This window comes from Nycticebus coucang, chromosome 5 (genome assembly GCF_027406575.1).
Source record: "Nycticebus coucang isolate mNycCou1 chromosome 5, mNycCou1.pri, whole genome shotgun sequence".
Lineage (NCBI taxonomy): Eukaryota > Metazoa > Chordata > Mammalia > Primates > Lorisidae > Nycticebus > Nycticebus coucang.
In genome coordinates this window covers 48,599,274-48,617,493 of record NC_069784.1, presented here as the reverse complement: position 1 = coordinate 48,617,493, position 18,220 = coordinate 48,599,274, and the positions used below count along the sequence as shown (strand labels likewise).

General features: G+C 37.2%; 1 protein-coding gene across 3 annotated transcripts in view; it reads left to right on the top strand.

Moving 5' to 3' along the window:
• GDAP2 (ganglioside induced differentiation associated protein 2) overlaps positions 1-9,851 on the top strand; it is a 77,413-nt gene extending 67,562 nt beyond the window's left edge. For all 3 annotated transcript variants that reach the window (XM_053591258.1, XM_053591260.1, XM_053591259.1), the window contains exon 14: positions 8,672-9,851. In XM_053591258.1, coding sequence (XP_053447233.1) covers positions 8,672-8,719 — 48 coding nt within the window. In that variant the 3' untranslated portion in view covers positions 8,720-9,851. The remainder of the gene's footprint in view (positions 1-8,671) is intronic.
• The last annotated feature ends 8,369 nt before the right edge of the window (positions 9,852-18,220 follow it).

Here is an 18,220-nt window from a genome sequence, read left to right as displayed (position 1 = left end):
ACAAAAAGCCATTTGAAATATAAAGATATAGATCGGGTGAAAGTAAAAAATGGAAAAAGATATGTTGGGAAATAATTCTCTCCAAGTTTCTTTTGAGGTAGCTGTCTTGGAACCTATTCCCAGTATCTGCAACCATTTCCCCAGTTACTCCTTATTTCCAGGAAGAAACAGGAGAAACAGAAATCTCAAGTTTATTGCCAGCCTCTATGAAATTCATGGCAAGCTAACTTCAGAGTTCATGACATGATATACCATATAAATACTAATCAAAAGAAAGCTGTAGCTTCTATATTAATAAAAGAAAAAGACAACTTCAGATATTACCAGAGACAAAGATGCCATTTCATAATCTTAAATATGTATGAATCCAATGACAAAGCTTCAAAATACATGAAGCAAAAACGGACAAAAATGGAAAGAGGAATAGATAAATCTGTTAAGTCGGAGATTTCAACATTTCTTCGCACAGTGTTTAATAGAAAAAGGAAGTGGTAAACATGAAAAAATTCAATCTCTCACTAGGGAAGAGAAAATATACAAATCTACAATTAAATTAAGTTTTAAAGTAATTGTTTTTACTAAAAAGTTATTCCTTTTTTTTTTTTGAGACAGAGTCTTACTTTATCGCCCTTGGTAGAGTGCTGTGGCATCACAGCTCACAGCAACCTCCAACTCCTGGGCTTAGGCAATTCTCTTGTCTCAGCCTCCTGAGTAGCTGGGACTATAGGCACCTGCCAGAATGCCTGGCTATTTTTTTGTTGTAGTTTGGCCAGAGCCGGGTTTGAACCTGCCACTCTCAGTATATGGGGCTGGCGCCCTATCCACTGAGCCACAGGTGCCGCCCTAAAAAGTTATTCTTAATTAAAAACTTAAGAAGTCTAACAAGCCAGGTGCAGTGGTTCATGCCTGTAATCCTAGCACTCTGGGAGGCTGAGGTGAGTGTATTGCTTGAGCTGAGGAGTTTGAGACCAGCCTGAGCAAGAGTAGAGACTTCTCATCTACTAAAATAGAAAAAAAACTAGCCAGTGGTAGTGGAAGGTAGGGGTTAGACCACAATGCCTGGCTATTCTTTAGCTGCAGCTGTCACTGTTGTTTAGCAGGCCTGGGACGGGCTCGAACGGGCCAGCCTTAGTATATATAGCCGGCACCCTACCAACTGAGCTTTGGGCACCACCACATTTATCAGTTTTGATAGTTTTATGTGACCTTAATCTTTTGTGCATTAAAATCTTGTTTTATTGACCTTAATCTTTTATGATTAAAAAAAAACTTTCATCTAAAAGGCATCCCATTTATTGTTCCAAATACTTTCTCAACAAATATAAAGGTAAATTAACACCTTACAAAAACAAAATATTATTAACTTCCTATTAAATTACATCTCATGTCTATTTAATTCTACAAAGTTCTAGGAGAGAATAGATTGAGTCTTGCTGGGGTTCTGAAACTGTTATCTGAAGTTCTGTATCTCTTGCAATGCTTGGGAAATTCTCCTCCAAAATCTCTTGGAGTAGAGCATCTTACCTTTAGGGCCATCCTCTTCTACTTTGGGAATTCCTATAAGACAAATGTTTAATCTTTTGGAGTGATCCCACAACTTTCTCAGGGTATGGTCAGTTTTTGCTCTCCATTTGTCTACCTCTTTGAGTGTTTGGGAACATTCAAAAGCTTTGTCTTCAGTTTCAGAGATCCTTTCTCCTGCCTGGTCAACTCTATTACTGAGGGATTCTACTGTATTTTGGAGTTCCTCAACTAACTTTTTCATTTCCTTGAGCTCTGCTATCTCTTTTCTCATTATGTCCATATCTTTGGTGACACGGTCTTTGAATTCATTAATTTCTTTAGACAGTTTTAGAACTACTCTTCGGAACTCAATTTCTATCTTTTCTTTCATTCTATTTATCTTATTTGCAATCCATATTCTGAATTCGACTTCTGACATTGCTGCCATTTGTCTAAGTATGGCATCTTCAATTGTATCTCCTTTGTCATTTCTTGGGTGGGGTGTTGATCTACTCTGGTTATTATGTGCCAGGGTTCTTCTGTTAGGTCCGCACCAGGTTTATTTTCCACTGTTTGGTTATTACAACTGGTAGGATGAAATTGAATTGGGAGTTCCCAGAGAGTAGAGACAGTCCCTTACCAAAGCACTAGGCTTTGTAATTATGGCTTATTTCCTACAACCTTACAAAGGTCCCTTTCAGAGTTTTGGCCAGAGATTCTAAGGACCTACTTGGTGAGATAGCTCAAGCTAGCTCTGTTTTGATATCAACCAACCTCTACCCTATCCTAAAAAGCCACAGTATTAGGATTAAATCTCAACTGTGAAGAGATACAAACAGCTGCAGCACCTAGCGCCCACCCTTCAGTTTTTTTTGCTACAGAACTTCAAAGGTCAACCTCAGAATGTCCCCAAATGGACAGCCTCAGACATGGATTCCAGTTAAATTATCTCAGGCAGTGCAAACACTGCTCAACAGAGAGGGGTTCAGTGGTCTCCAACAGCACAGTTGGAGCCAGGGATCCACACTCCTGCCCACCAGACTCAGTCCACACTGTTGTCCACTTCTCTGCTCACAGGCCTAGTTGGAGTCAGGGGCCACGCCTCCACCCACCACTCTTAGTCCACACTCAGCTAGCCTATGTTTGCCAGACCAGTTGGAGTAAGGGGACCATGCCCCGACCTGCCAGTCTCAGTCCACTGCCTGGCAAGCCTCTGTTTTCAGGCTCTGTTAGAGTCAAGGCACTGCACCCCACCTGCAGATCTCAGTCCTCAACTGGTAAGCCTCTGCTCACTAGCCCCACTGGAGACAAGGGACCGCACCCTAGCCTTCAAGTCTTGGTTCACACCCAGCAAGCCACTGCTCGAGGTTTCTGTTGGAATCGGGACCATGCCCTTGTTCTCAGGTCTCAGTCCATACCTAGCAAGGCTCTGCTCACAGGCCCAGCAGGGGCTGGGGACCAGCCCTGTCTGCCGAACTCAGTCCACACAGGGCAACCACTCTTTTGCTGTGGATGCCGTCAGAGCCAGGGGTTCTGCACCCCGTCCTGCCAGACACAACCCAAACCAAGAGTCAACACCACCATTGGCTAGGCATAGTCTTAACCATGGGACTGCTCCTCCTCCTTTCTTCCCACACCTTCTTTCTTCCCCATTAGTCACAGATTCTGTCCTGATTGGTGGTCCACACTATGCCCAGGTCTCTCAGGACAAGACCAAACACTCTGTGCTCTGCATGGGGCAGAACTTTAGACTGTCATGCAAAAGGGAAGGGTGGACTGGGAGTTTGGACTTGTGGGGGAAAACATCTATTCAATTTTATGCCTGGAGGGGTGGTATCTAGGTTCATTAAGTGGGACCTCCCTGGAGAAAGAGACCCAGAGTTTAGCTGCTCTCTCCAGTAAGGTAAAATGAGAGGTCTTTTGTTCGCTACTCATTCGCAGATAGCCTGAGGCAGGCCTCCTGCTTGAGGGAGGGGTCTCCCGTCCTCTGGTCAATAGGCTTTGTACCTGACATTTGTTTTCTTGAATGCTCTTCCTTGGAGTTACAGCTTGCGGAACTTCTTTCTTGGCTCAGCTCCACACCTTTTGCTTCATAGAGACCCATTCCACCCAGTTTTTCTTTCTCTTCTCAGGAGCCTCTGCTGAAGGTTGCTACCAGTCAACCATCTTCCCAGAATTCCTCCCAAAGGAGTACTCTTGAATTTCACCAAAATTCTGTTTCATTATGTTTATTCATGGTATCACCTCAGTAGTTTTTTAGTGACAAACTTAGCCACAAGCTCATCAAGCTCATTGTTTAACTGTGGCAATTACATATCTTTATGCACAAACCAGGGAATATATTTGAAAGTTATATTAAGTTTGAAATGAATTATTCTTCCCTAATTATTGTGCAACATGTATACAGTAAAATAAAAATCCTATGACACATTTTCTAACATTTCTAGCGATGACTTCTTTTCCTTTTATGTGAAGAGCAAAGTGTATGATGTGATCTAATGGCTAATAAAATTTCATTTTCAGCTGTTGCATAGATAGGATTTATAATTGTAGCATCTGGATCATAGATACAAGATTATTAAATGTATAGAAAGGGGGAAAAAAGAACTTTAGTTTATATTTACCACAGACTGCAGAAGTAGAAAATAGCCTGTTGTTACTTCTTTAAACTGTACATCACTCTTCTTAATGCTTAACAGAGAATAGCAGGAAGTATGAAAGGGATTAAAGACATTGTGATACCAAAAATTTGGGTTAACAATTAAAAGCTAGTGTCTGGATTTATAATTTATTTTCTGGAGTAGAATATACAAGTTAGTTATTTGTTAGGAAACCTAAAGGACTAGTTTTTAAACCAAAGCATTTTTTTCAATGTTTTATTATAAAGTATTTAAATAGTACAAAAAAGATGAATGGCTATGGCCCTGATCTAAATCGTGGCCCCTGTTTTTCTTTTCTTTTTTTATTTAAAGCATTTTCTATACACTGAAGGGCCTATAAAGCAGGCTTTCATTAAACATCAACTATAATGCCATTACACTCAGACTTGATTTGGTTTTTTTGTTCCAGTATTTTAGCTTACTCTTACATTTCTGTACAAATATTGGCATAATAATGTGATTAATCAAAATCAAGTAGGATACTTAATTTTTTAATTTCATAATTTAAAAGGGTTCGAATGTTTTTGTTACATGAAAACAAGCGTTTTACCTTGTATAACGCTTAAGTCGGGGCTTTTAGTGTGCCTGTCACCAGAATAGGTGATACTGTACCCAATACAATGTAGGTTTTCATCCCTCCACACTTCTTGCATTTTTAATGTCTTTTACATCTCTTTGTGTCATCATTTAGCTCCCACTTATTACTGAGAATATATGGTGTTTATTTTTTCATTCCTGAGATACTTCACTTAGAATAATGGTCTCCAGTTCCATTCCAGTTCTTGTAAAAGACATTATTTTATTCCTGAACAGACCAATAATGAGCAGTGATACTGAAGCAGTTATAAAAAGTCACCTAACAAAAAAGAGCTCCAGACCAGACAAATTCACAGCAAATTCTACCAGACCTACAAAACCTAACTGGTACCTGTCTAGCAGAAACTATTTTATTACATTGAGAAGGAGGGAATTCGCCCTAACTCATTCTGTAAAGCCAGTGTCATCCTGATACCAAAGCCAGGAAAGGACACAACAACAACAAGAAGGAACTGCAGACTAATATCGCTTGTGAATACCTTGAAAAAAATACTAGCATACCAAATTTAGTAGCACACCAAAGAGAAAATTCATCATTGATCAACTGGACTTCATTAACAAATACTTAACCAATATATTGAACCAAGGAGACAAAAGATCTGTGCAAAAATAATTCAACATACACAAATCAATAAATGTGATTCACCACATAAACAGAAGCAAAGACAAAGACGATCTGATCAACTTAATAGATATAGAAAAAGTATTCAGTAAAAATTCAGTACCCTTTCATGATAAAAACTCTCAACAAAGTAGGCATAAAAAGAACATACCTCAAAATTATAAAAGCTATATATGACAGACCCACAGCCAACATCTTACTGTAAGGGGAAAAGTTGAAAACATCCTTAAGAACTGGAAGAAGGCAAGGGTGCCCACTGTCACCCCTTTTGTTCAACATAGTGCTAGAAGTCCTAGCCAGAAAAATCAGGCAAAAGAAAAAAAATACAGGGCAAATTTGGAAAGAGGGAGTAAAGCTATCCCTGTTTGCTGATGATATAATCTTTTATCTAGAAAACTCAAAAGACCACTGGAATTGATAAGTGAATTTTAGCAAAGTCTTAAGTTGCAAAATTAATGTGCACAAATCATTAGCATTTCTGTACACTAATAACAGTCAAGAGTCAAGTCAAGCACTCGGTACTGTTTACAGTAGTTACAAAGAAAATAAAATGCTGAGGAATATACTTAACCAAGGAGACAAAAGATCTCTGCAAGGAGAACTACAACACACTGGCAAAAAAAATCATATATGACGAATGAATGGAAGAACATTCCTTGCTCATGGATTGACATGTTAAAATGTCGACATTTTAACAGAATTGACATTGTTAAAATGTCTCTACTGCCCCAAGTGGTTTATAAATTCAATGCAGTCCTCATCAAAATACCAACATAATGTCACAGATCTAGAGAAAATAATTGTAAGCTTCATTTGGAACCATAAAAGAGCCCAAATAGCCAAAGCAACTTTAAGCAAAAAGAATGATTTATAATCTAATCCCTTGACCTATGATAGAGCTTTTTGAAATTGAGATTATAGACCAAAGAGAAGACCAAAGAGAGGCATAAAAATGGGGAAGATACCAAAAAGGATATTGGGAGATGATATGGAGGGGGCAGGCAGAGGGCACATCACTTGCTAGTGGACCATTTACAAATTAAGCTATAGGACTTTGGCTTTGTCATCAGTGAAGAGCTTTCTGCAACAGAGAACTGCCCTTACACTCCTGTTAGGATGTTCTAATTAAAAAAGGATGCTGGATTTTATCAAATGCTTTTTTAGCATCTATTAAGAGTATCTTATGGTCTTTGTTTTTGCTTCTGTTGGTACAGTGAATAACATTTATGGACTTGTGTATGTTAAACCAGTCTTGCATCCCTGGAATGAAACCTATTGATCATGATGTATGACTTTTTTGATGATAAGCTGTAATCTATTTGCAAGGACTTTGTTGAGAATTTTTACATCTATATTCATTAGTGAAATTTGTCTGAAATTCTCCTTTTTAGTTGGGTCTTTTTCTGGTTTTGGTATCAGTGTGATGTTTCTTCGTGGAGAGTATAGAAGTATCTTTGTGGGGATGATTCCTTCCTTCTCAATTTTTTGGAATAATTGCAGTATGGGAATAAACTTTTCTTTGAAGATTTGATAGCATTCTGGTGTGAAGCCATCTGGACCAAAAAGCTATCAGGGCATTTTTTTTTGTTGGGAGATTTTTTATTGTTTCTTTGATCTCAGTGCTTGAAATTGGTCTGTTCGGGAGATCTGTTTCTTCTGGGCTAAGTCTAGGGAGGAGTTGTGATTCCAAATATCGATCCATTTACTTCACATTGTCAAATTTCTGGGCATAGAGTTTCTGGTAGTATTCAGAGATAATCTCTTGTATCTCTGTGGCATTAGTTGTTATTTCCCCTTTACCATTTCTGATTGAGGTTACTAGAGATTTTAGTTTTCTATTTCTAATTAGTCTGGCCAAAGGTTTATCTATTTTATTTATTTTTTCAAAAAACCAACTCCTTGTTTGATTAATTTTCTGAATGATTCTTTTGTTTTCAATTTCATTAATCTCTGATTTAATTTTGGATATTTCTTTTCTTCTGCTGGGTTTAGGCTTAGATTGTTCTTTTTCCAATTCCATAAGATGGCTTGCGAGTTTGTTGATGCGTATTCTTTCTGGTTTTTGGATGTAGGCATCTAAAAATTTTCCTCTCAGGACTGCTTTTGCTGTATCCCACAGGTTTTGGTAGCTCGTGTCTTCATTGTTGAAATAATTGCAAAGTAAGTTTTTCTGGAATCTTCATTTTCCTGGTAACAGGCCAGGATCACTTCCTGCCCTGGGGCAGTCTTTAAATTCATTTAGTGTCTCAAGTAACATTGAACTGCCTGCTGTTCCAGACTGGGCAGGTTAAATGTGCTAACTACTGTAGAATGCGAATTTACCATGAAGCAGTGCTATTTTCACCCAGCTTCTCATTCTCCATTCATAACTATTGCCTACACTAATGCTAAACCTTTTGTGTTGATAGTTGACTGAAAAACAAATTTTTTGTAAAAGAAATACTTCCCTTAAAAATGAGAAATCAATATTAAGTTACATAAATCTAATCTAGGATCCTTCTACTATAAAATTCGCTATCTTTATTTTTATTTTTATTAAGATAAATTTAGCTAAAATGAAGACCAAAATGTTTTCCTGGTGTGTTGCTTTTTACATTTGAAATTAAGGTTCTGGCATTTAATTCTCCATCTTGATCTTGAAATAAATTCCCTGAGGACTATAATTGTTACAAGACTTGCCACTCAGGCATGTCATGAAGAACACTCTCTTCTGCCAAAATAGTTATAGTTATTAAATTCCTCAGTAATAATTTTTGTTTCATAGCTCTATATTAAGATTTGGCATACAGTGAGGCAACACAATCTAACAGAAAAGAATCTGGGCGTTAAAAAATTTTTTTTTTTTTTAAATAAAGAACCTGGGCATTAGATTCAGATAAATTTGGATTTAAATCAGGCTCTGTTGGCTGCTAACTAGGTGACCTTAAGTGAATTATGTAATCTATGTGATCCTATTTTTCTTCTTTTTGAAATGAGAATGTTATCTACTTTATGAGATTATGTGAGGATTTAAAGGGATAATGAAAAAAGTGCCTGTGAAGTATTGGTCATATAGAATATTCAATAAGTTGTATTGTTCTTAAAAATTATTATCACCCAGTTGCCTCTGCCTACTTTACCCCAACTCTCCCTGACCTCAGTGGAACTAAGTGGTGGCCAAGGACCCACTTCATGTCAGGTGTGCTGGATATTTCATACACACCACCCATTAGCTATCAACCCTTTCTTTCACATTCCCAATTACGTTGGCCCTGTTATTTACTATGCTTGTCTTCTTTTCTTTCCCCAGGAAAACGGGCCTTACTATTCATCATACCCCCCGTCACCAGATTTGTGACCTGCCATCATTCAATGCTTCTTGATTCCAAGGACACCACTTCCTCCATGATTTGCTACCTGTTGAATTGATATTCATTTTTGCTGTATAGATCCAGAGAGCCTTTTGTCCCCACCTCTCTGGTATTTTTTTATTGACTGTATATTTTCTGGCACATAAGCAATCTAAAAATGATAGGCCATGCTGAACTGCACACATTTTAAATTTGTATATTTGTATCAAATGGAAATGTTCATTTTTAGATTGTTAATAGAAATTTGGGGAGCAACTTCTAAGTATCTTCAGTTTCCTGATGGATACTGAATTCTCCATTAACAACCCACCAATATTGTTCACGTCACCCCTTTAACATTGCACGCTCCCTTTGTGTACTTAAGTATTTCTCAAAATACATAGAACCAGTATATGTTGACCAGATGCATTGTTTGCTTCAGATCTTGGTGTGGATCCCTTTAATTGTATACAGATAGTTCAGTTGTGGTAAAAGAGAATTATCTGGGACCAAGAATGTGGAGATTTTTCTGCACAGAAAAATAGAAAACATCAGAATCATTAGTAAAATGTAGGACTTGGAATTCTGATGTACAGGACCGAAGTTAAGAACTAAGGTTCTTTGGATTATATAATTTGTTAAGATTGCCACTATTCTAATCTCAAAAGTATGGAGAAATAAGACTGCATCTTCAGCCTCTTTCCTGTAATCACAGATGATTTGGTCTCCTTGTTCAAGCACGTACCTTAGGAGAAGAGCATCTCCCAAGACTCCATCAGTGAGCTTTCAGAGAGTATGTTGTCTTCCCAGAGGCAAGAATGGTTTTCTTTGACTCTTAGGACTGTCACCCAGAGGACATTCCATAGCCGTGTCTCTGGAGTCATGGAGGAAGTGTGTTAGAGTAACAAATCCAGGGACCTGATAATTGGCAAAGGACAACTTTTGCTGCTCAGGCTCAATTTGTGCCTTAGCTTGCTCATGAGTAAACATTAGAATCATGCTGCCTACCTCACAGAGGTTTCATGAGGATAGCGTTTAGAAAGGGGTTTGATGACTGAATGAAAAATGCTAAGGGAGTCTGTGTGTGGTGGTGTCTTCAGTTTTTTAAAGAAAATAAATACTTATGAGGGAATGTTACAAGGTGCTCCTTTTGTCTTTGGCACCTTCTGAGTGAGTTTTCTTTTTGGAGTTGGGGGGGACAATACCTATTAGTGTAAAATCTCAACCCTGATGACTGCCCACAGTTTCTTCTGGCCTGTTCCTCTTGTCACCACTTTGCCATGCGGCACTTTAACAAGAGGCATCTGTTAGTCATTTTTAATATTTCTCTGGATTAAGGTCAAACCATGTCTTCATATTACCTTTGATTCTGCTGCCCCACCCCCATCTTCCTCACCATCACATGTACCATCATGTACATTGGCAGTTCAGAGAACAAAAAGGAGCCTTCTGTTCTAATGTGCTCAGGACTGGTGCTTCCAGGGGTCCCATTCCCCTTTGCCAAAACTAATTTTCCACTGTACATAAAGGAAACATACTCCTCTTCATTTATAATAGGGAAATCCTCTTCTGGTTGTGTTAACCCTACCCTATATTTTCCCACATAAACAAGAAGGGTCCTGACATTTCTCAGATAAGCATTCTTACCGCTTTCATGTTTTGAGGCACATTTTCTTTGTGTCAGGCCCACTCATTCCTTATCTGTCTTCCATGTAAGCACTTCCTGTTACATTCGCTGCTCATCCGGTCCCACAGCCATGTCAGGTGTTAAGCTTATTCTGAAAAAGTACTCCTTTAACTCTGGACCTTTGAGCCTTAAAAATCTGAAACTTCAACTTCATCATCTATAGTCAATCATTAGGCCATATTTGAGGGATCTTCTTCACTAGGTGCAGCTATAAAAATATGCCAACTTTTCCGTGTTAACGCTGGACATGGTTCCCTCAAATTGGCATCTGGCCTGAGCTTTTCCTCTATAGGTAAATAGAAGCTACAAGCTACTTTGCCATTTGAAAGGAAACAAATTTATATATACAATCTCCTATAGGCAATAATTTCAAAAAGATGTTCCTCTGCTATATTCTTACCACTATAGTAATGTTTAATGACAAGCAGGATTCTACATACTCTAAGATTCCAGTGCAATCGATATCCTAGGGTATAAAGACAGTATGGAACTGTGTACATTATCAACTGAATTTTATAATTTAATGGTGACTAACAGAAGATAGAGATCACTCTTCTCAAACTAAATCTGGTATGTGGCTGGGTATGATGGCTTACACCTATAATCCTAGCACTCTGGGAGGCTGAGGCAGGAAGATTACTCGAGGCCAGAGTTCAAGACCAGCCTGAGCAAAAGCAAAACCCCATCTCCAATAAAAAGGAAACTTGGTTGGGCATGGGGATGCATGCCTGTAGTCCTAGCTAATCAGGAGGCTGAAGCGGGAGGATCACTTGAGCACAGGAGTTTGAGGTTGCAGTGATCTATGATGACTGATCCAGATCAGTCATCAGTGGATGACTCCACTTTAGCCCAGGTGACAGAGACCCTGTTGAAAAAAAAAAAAAAAAATTGGTATAGGGCCAAGTTGATGCTTTTATAGTTGTCTGAAATCTTACGTGATAAAGTTTCAGTGTACAAAATCCTAGTGGGGAAGCATAGTGACCTTGATAATGAAATAAGTAACATTAGTATATATCTGCCTTCATGAAAACATTGGGTAGTCTGAATAACAACATGCCATTTTCAAGGACATATTAGAGGATACACGAGTGCCTGGATGGAGATTGGCCATTAGCATCGGATGTGAATTCAGAGACCACAGTCTTTAACTTAATTATACTCAGCTCATGCCAAAAGCTAGTTGAGTGAGTGCAGGCATAAGTTTGCCTACTTCTTCCTGTTTTCTGTTTTCTTTGATATTGTTTAATGAATTCAAACTGCAGATAATGGTTTTGTCTTTTTGTAATAGTTAATGAGAAAATGATAAAATGAAGTCTTCAGCATAAGCTAAAAATCATTCTTTCTGTTTCCCCAATATATTGTATATGTGTATGTATAGACTTAGAATTGCTTAATATATGAACAGAATTGTTGGAATCTATACTTGATAGAGAAGAATTATGGTTGTAAGGCAGTGATTTTCAAATGGTGTGCTGTGAGAAGATCTTAGGTGTGCCCTGAAAATTTTTTAAGATTATTAATTAAATTATTTTTGAAAGAAGTTCAAAGCACAGTTAAGTATATTCTTTTTTTACTCTTTTTTTTTATCAACATAATTTAAGTATGCTGCAGTAGTTTAACTATAGGTTCAAGTGTGCTGTGAGAAGAAAAAGATTGAAAACCTTTGCTCTAAGGACAGTGGATTAATTGTATTAAGGACCAAAAGAACAAGATAAACTTTAAACCCCTAGAAATGTTCCCAATTATAGTTTTCTTAAGTTATAATCATCATAATAATTGTATTGTGTCATAATCAATATACCATACACAAGAGAGTTTTAGCTGTACAGGTGTTGACTCTTGGTTTGGATTTGCCTGAGACTGTGAAGCATAAAGGATGATTCTACTTTGCCTTAGTTGTTTTGGGTGAATACAGTGAACTGGATGGTTTAAAGAATGAACATTTATTTCTCACGGTTTTAGAGACTGAATTCCAACATCCAGTCCCAGGGGAATTCGGGTCCTTGTGAGGGCCTCTTCCTGGTGTGCAGATTGCCCCCTGGGCCTGTATCTTCGCTTGGCAGAACAAGATCATCACTCTCATGCCTCTTTTTACAAAGGCACTAATCCCATTCATAAGGGCTCCATCCTTATAATTACCATGGAAATGCCCCACTTCCAAATACCATTACAGTGGGGACTAGGGCTTCAACGTAATGACCTGGGAGGGTAAGGAACGCAAACATTCAGTCCATAGCATACTATGATCTAGGTTATAGTATACAACCAGAACTGGTAGGAATTGCCTAGTAGGCCTAGCTATATATCCTTACATACACACACTTGTAATCTGCTTCGCTTTACATTCTTCATGTGACTTCCATGGTCTGTATGTAAAGAACATACAGCAATAAATAACAGTTTATTTTAATTCTCACTGAAATAGCCCTTAGATGGTATCAAGATCATCTTAAGATAGTGTCTTTTCTGGGCAGCATCTGTGGCTCAAAGGAGTAGGGTGCCGGCCCCATATGCTGGAGGTGGTGGGTTCAAACCCAACCCCGGCCAAAACAACAACAACAACGACAAAAAAAAAAAAAAAAAGATATTAGCGTCTTTTCTTAGTTATTAGTTGTTAACTTTATTTTCTAGGCTTCTAAGAATAGCTTCTTTGAATCTTTTTAAGTACAGCATGTCTTATATAGGGCTACTGGGTTCAAGAAGAAAAAGCATATATGTTCTTCAGGTTAATTACATTAACAAAATTATAACTTCTGAATGTGATCTGAGATTTTTATTGAACAGTAAAATTAATACATTTAGTACACACAACCACTTTTTTTTGGTAATATGTTTTGTTAGTGTAAGCGCAGAATCATCATAAACTAAGCCAGGACTTTGATAGACAGATCTTAATAGCTAAAATATTTAAGAGCTTACCATATGTAAATGATTTTAATTGCTACTGGGCAAGAGAAACCTGAAAATGTTTTTTAACTGACAAATCTTAAAATTTGTTTACTCAAAATTCAGAGAGTTTTTATGAAATCTTTTCATTTTAAAATACATTTTTGCCTTTCCAAATTAGAACTTAGATTCATTTTGAAGAGGATCTTATTCTATGGAAATACAGCCTATGGCGAATCAGTAGTAAAAGGATAATGTGTTTATAGACCCCAGGTGGGACATTGATTTTTGGCCATTTATACCAGGCTTTTCTCTAATCACCTAAAAAGTTCTAAAAAAAGATAGAGAGAGGTAGGAAGGAAGGGAGGAAGGAGGGAGGGAGGAGGGAGGGGAGAAGGAAGGAGAGAAGAGAGAGAAGGAGGGAGGGAAAAGAAAAAAAAGAAAGAAAAAAATGAGTTTTACTATCTACATTCGCACTGTTCAGATCCCATCTGTCACAACCCTGCCAGGGAGTTCCATCTTTAAATGTCCAACCCAGGCGGCCCAAAACAGGTATCTTAGCAAGAGAGCTTTGTCTTCCAAGGTGGAGGGTGCTCATTGCAGGGCAATGAGATTCTACAGCAAACATACAAGTGTCAGAGCATGCTCTTGCGATGGTGACAAGCCCCTTTCCAGAGCTGAGGGTCCCCATCCCTTTCCTATTAAGGTGTACTCTCACCAGAGCCAGTGAGCACCTTCCTTCATAAAACAAATATTAAAAAGCATATTCAATAAGCACAGTGGTATATGATAGACAAAAATCAATATTATAAAATAAAACATTTTCTTTGGAAAAAAAAAAACTTCAGTGTGCATGTATTAAATCATCTGGGGATAATGTTAACGTTTTGAGAATGGATGGAACCTGGGATTCTCAATTTCTAACAAGCTCTTAAGTGATATCAGTATTCCTAGTCTTCAGAACAGTAAAAGAACCTAGACTATATTTTAGCTTCCAGATTTTCTCTGCTTCCAGAATCATCATCATCATTTCTTCTTTGGGCCAGGTACTCTCACATTCATTATCTTTTTTAATCCTCCAATTCTTGTGAGGTAGATGGTAATAAAAGTTAAGTGGAACAGTATAGACCAGTTTTTCTCAAATTTTAATATACAGCCCCTTTTAATAAGGAAACATCTCTGAGCACCTCGGTTTTTACTTAAAATTGCGTTATCTAAATCTATATAAAGATAAAACTAGGTGTTAATGCCCTATGCTTTTAGGTCTTGCACAAGTATAAAACCAAAACAAGTTTACAGATTAGATGCAAGCAAAACTAGAAAACTAATAAAATTTAAAATGTTTATTAAATATGGATGGCAATGTTTCATATGGATGAAATCATCACTTGTAATGTGATATGGTCCTGAGTGCTATAGTAGAGTTAAGCTCCCCATGCAGGCACCACTACCATAAGCTGTGTAGTGACTCAGTTTTCCCCTATTTCTCCCTGTTCAGGCTATTGCTTTCATTTGTTTGGCACATAATGATGTTACTTGATTTTCCCCTAGCCTGAAGACATCATTTCCCTATTAAGTCAGCCTCTGTTCTCCATAATCCTTCCACAACAAAAGTGGAACTGGACTTTAATGTGGAAACAAATACAAATACAAACCTAAGCATTAAAATGTACTGGCAATATTTGGTTTTAAGGGAATTGTCTAGATAATTCAGAACACAAATATTAATTATTTTAAAATTTTCATCAACATGAAAAATGTTTAATGCTTATAGTAAGCTCATAGGCACCTTCTTATCCCAGCACACATGTATACTTAACAAAGACTTTTAATGGACCCCACTTTAAGAAGCAACAATTGGTAGTTCACTATTTCATTGCCAAACACTGGAGCTTTGGCTTCTGACACACTTGGGTTCAGACCCTGGGTGTGTCTCTAAACTTTTTCTGAACCTCAGTGTTTTCATATATTAACAGGGATAATAATTCTCAGTGAATGATTAGGAGGAATAAATACAATAATGTTCATAAAGCATGCATAGTAAGTACTCTAAATGGCAGTCACCACGGCTTTATTAGAAATAACAGCAGCTAATGTTAGAGGATTTACTGTGCGCCTCGAACTTTGCTAAGCTCTTTATTTCATATTGAGTGGTAAACTCACGTTTCAAATCCAAATCTGACTCCAAATCTTATGCTCTTATAAGAAATAAATTAAATATATAGAACATCAATGTATGTTGCTTACTAAAAACCTTTTTAATCTAATTTTCTCAAACGTATTTATTCTAAAATTAATGTTTCTCCAGAGGGGAGAATAGCTAAGTTGCCTTTTAATGATTGTGTACTGATGTACCAATTCTCAAATTGTCACAAATAAATATAAATTTCATTGAAAGCCTATCATGCTAGGTTGTGGTACAGTAAAGGGACATTAAGGTCATTAAGTTCAACTTGTACATTATCATTTTCTTGCACTTTGTGATTCATAATTAATGATAACATGATTGCAATGTAGCTTTTTTACCAAAGAAACGTTTTTTTCTCCCACATGTATTATTCTGTTATTCTATGCCAGTTCTTTAAAATAGTATGCAAACTCCTTATTTTCATCTGTGAAACATCTAAAAAAAATTTTGACCCAACTGTTCTTTCAAATAGTTTCTAGGATAAATTCTAAAGTTCTGAAAAATGAATAAGCATACTGTAGGCTGGATTTTTATTTGTTTTGCTTTTTTGCTTTTTTTTTTTTTGCTAATTGAGTGATGGGAGAAAGTACTAGGAGAGAAGGAGAGAGTCACAAAGGATTTCAATTATTAACAAAGATAGTATGTATCAAATTTAAGTTTTTTCTCTACTTACTAAAATATATTTGCACACATTATTAAAGTGTGGAGACACCTGAAATATGACATTGTCATTGGATTCTGTTAATTAAGGTGGTTTCTAAAAACATAGCCCTTATCCCATCCATAGATAATAACATGATAATAATCTATATTATAGAAATTGTCCAATCCAGCCTTTTTTCCACATTTGCCGTGTCTTGAAGTTCAATAAATGTGTGCCTCTCCATATGTGTGGCTTATCAAGATAGAACATGTTTTCTATGACACCTCTCTGCCTCATCCCTTATCTTAGCATAAGAAAATTATGCTGGAATCACAATTTCAGATAAGGCCCAGTCTTCCTGGTTTTCTTCAATTTCAATAATTTCGACAAGTTGTGAGCCTACTCCACTTGAAGTTGTTTTCCTCTTTCTCTTATTAAATACAAATAAGACTGCTTTTTATAACTTTTCCTTTACTACTTGAATGAAATGGCTTCTGGTCTTTTGCTTCTTTAAAATCCAAACTTATTCTTTGTTAGTAGGTGTATAAAGCATTCGACCATTTTGTCTTCTAGTTGAGATATGTCTGAAACTTGTATTTTGAGATCCTTAGTGTAGATTATAACATTGATTTTTTTGAAATGTGAATTTTATTGCTAATAGTAAAGTATATGTTAAATTTTATTATAAAGGCGGCATTGATCCTCAAACAGTAGAGAATCACTAAACCCTCTTACTTTACAGATGAGGAAATGGTGGCTCAGGCAGGTTAAGGCAGATCGGATTTATGGCCAAGTCCCGTGGATTCTAGGTAGCTTCAGGATGACCTTGCCACCTATAACATGAGATCTTTGGTTTCTAACAATGTATGCACTGATGTTTGGCTTTAACATTCCCTCTTATGCCCTCTAAAGGAGGAGCTTCTTGAAAATTTATTATTTACTTTTTTTTTAAGTAGCATCTGCTTACCAGGGGGAGACCAGAGTTCAGGAACTAGCAATGGGGAGATTAGCAGTCATCCTTCAGGGACTGTGAAAATATTTTGGAATGGGGGTTAGTGTTAAGTTTAATTAAAACATTTAGGATGTTTTTTACACAAATATCTGTTTATTGTCTCGCCCATTAAATAAAACATCCTTCTTTTGGCAAAGTTGAACAATAAGTCATTTAAAATCACCTCTTTGGCAATCAGATAACTCTAAGAAAATGCTAATCTGAATTCAGTGGATTTATACAACCTAGAAAACTTCCAACTTTGGCAGTAATACCTTAATGCCAAAAGTGTGACAAGACAGGCTTTATACTAAAATTATGAAAATTCTTGCAGAAGAAACTAAATTCTTGCCTATGAGCTCATTTTTCTGACATTTCATTTTATAGCCCAGAAATTCTAACTTGTACCTTCATCAATGAGCAAGATCTCAATACAGAGAAACTCTGTACTGCTTCCTCTCACTCACCAAATTGCTACCAAGTGTCTGTATGTTAGTTAAAGTAATGCTAGCTTCTGCAATGAATAATCTGAAAACTTCTGGTGATTTAAACACAGTAGAAATGTATTTCTCGAAGGAAGGCCTAAACAGATGTTCCTGATGAGTAAGGAGCTTTTCTCCAAGTCCTCATTCAGAGGTATAAGTTCCTTCAATACAGGGTAGCCGTAAAGCTTGTGTGCGATTTAATAGTGGGCAATTTTGAATTGCACACAGACTTTATGGCCGCCCTATATTATGGCTCTGCCACCTTTAATATGTGGCTCCCAAAGGATCCATGCTTTTCTGCTTCAAGCTAACAGAGAAAGTGTGGAGGACTTGGCACATGAGTTTTTATTCAGCAGACTTCCATTCATGAGCCATTATGTAGAGCTCAGTCACTCAGACACACCTAACTACAAAGCTGGGAGGCTAGAGAATGTAGTCTGGGCTCAGAAAGAAGAATAGGAGTTATAAAAAATATTCCGGCGGAGTGGAAAGAAATTACGATTTCATGAAAGAAATGTCAAACTAGAAATGTATCAAATGTCACTTCACAGAGAAGATCAATTTCCTGGAACAAAATCCCATGGCACAGCTGGGGACGTATCCATAAACGAATGCCTCTGGTATCCTGA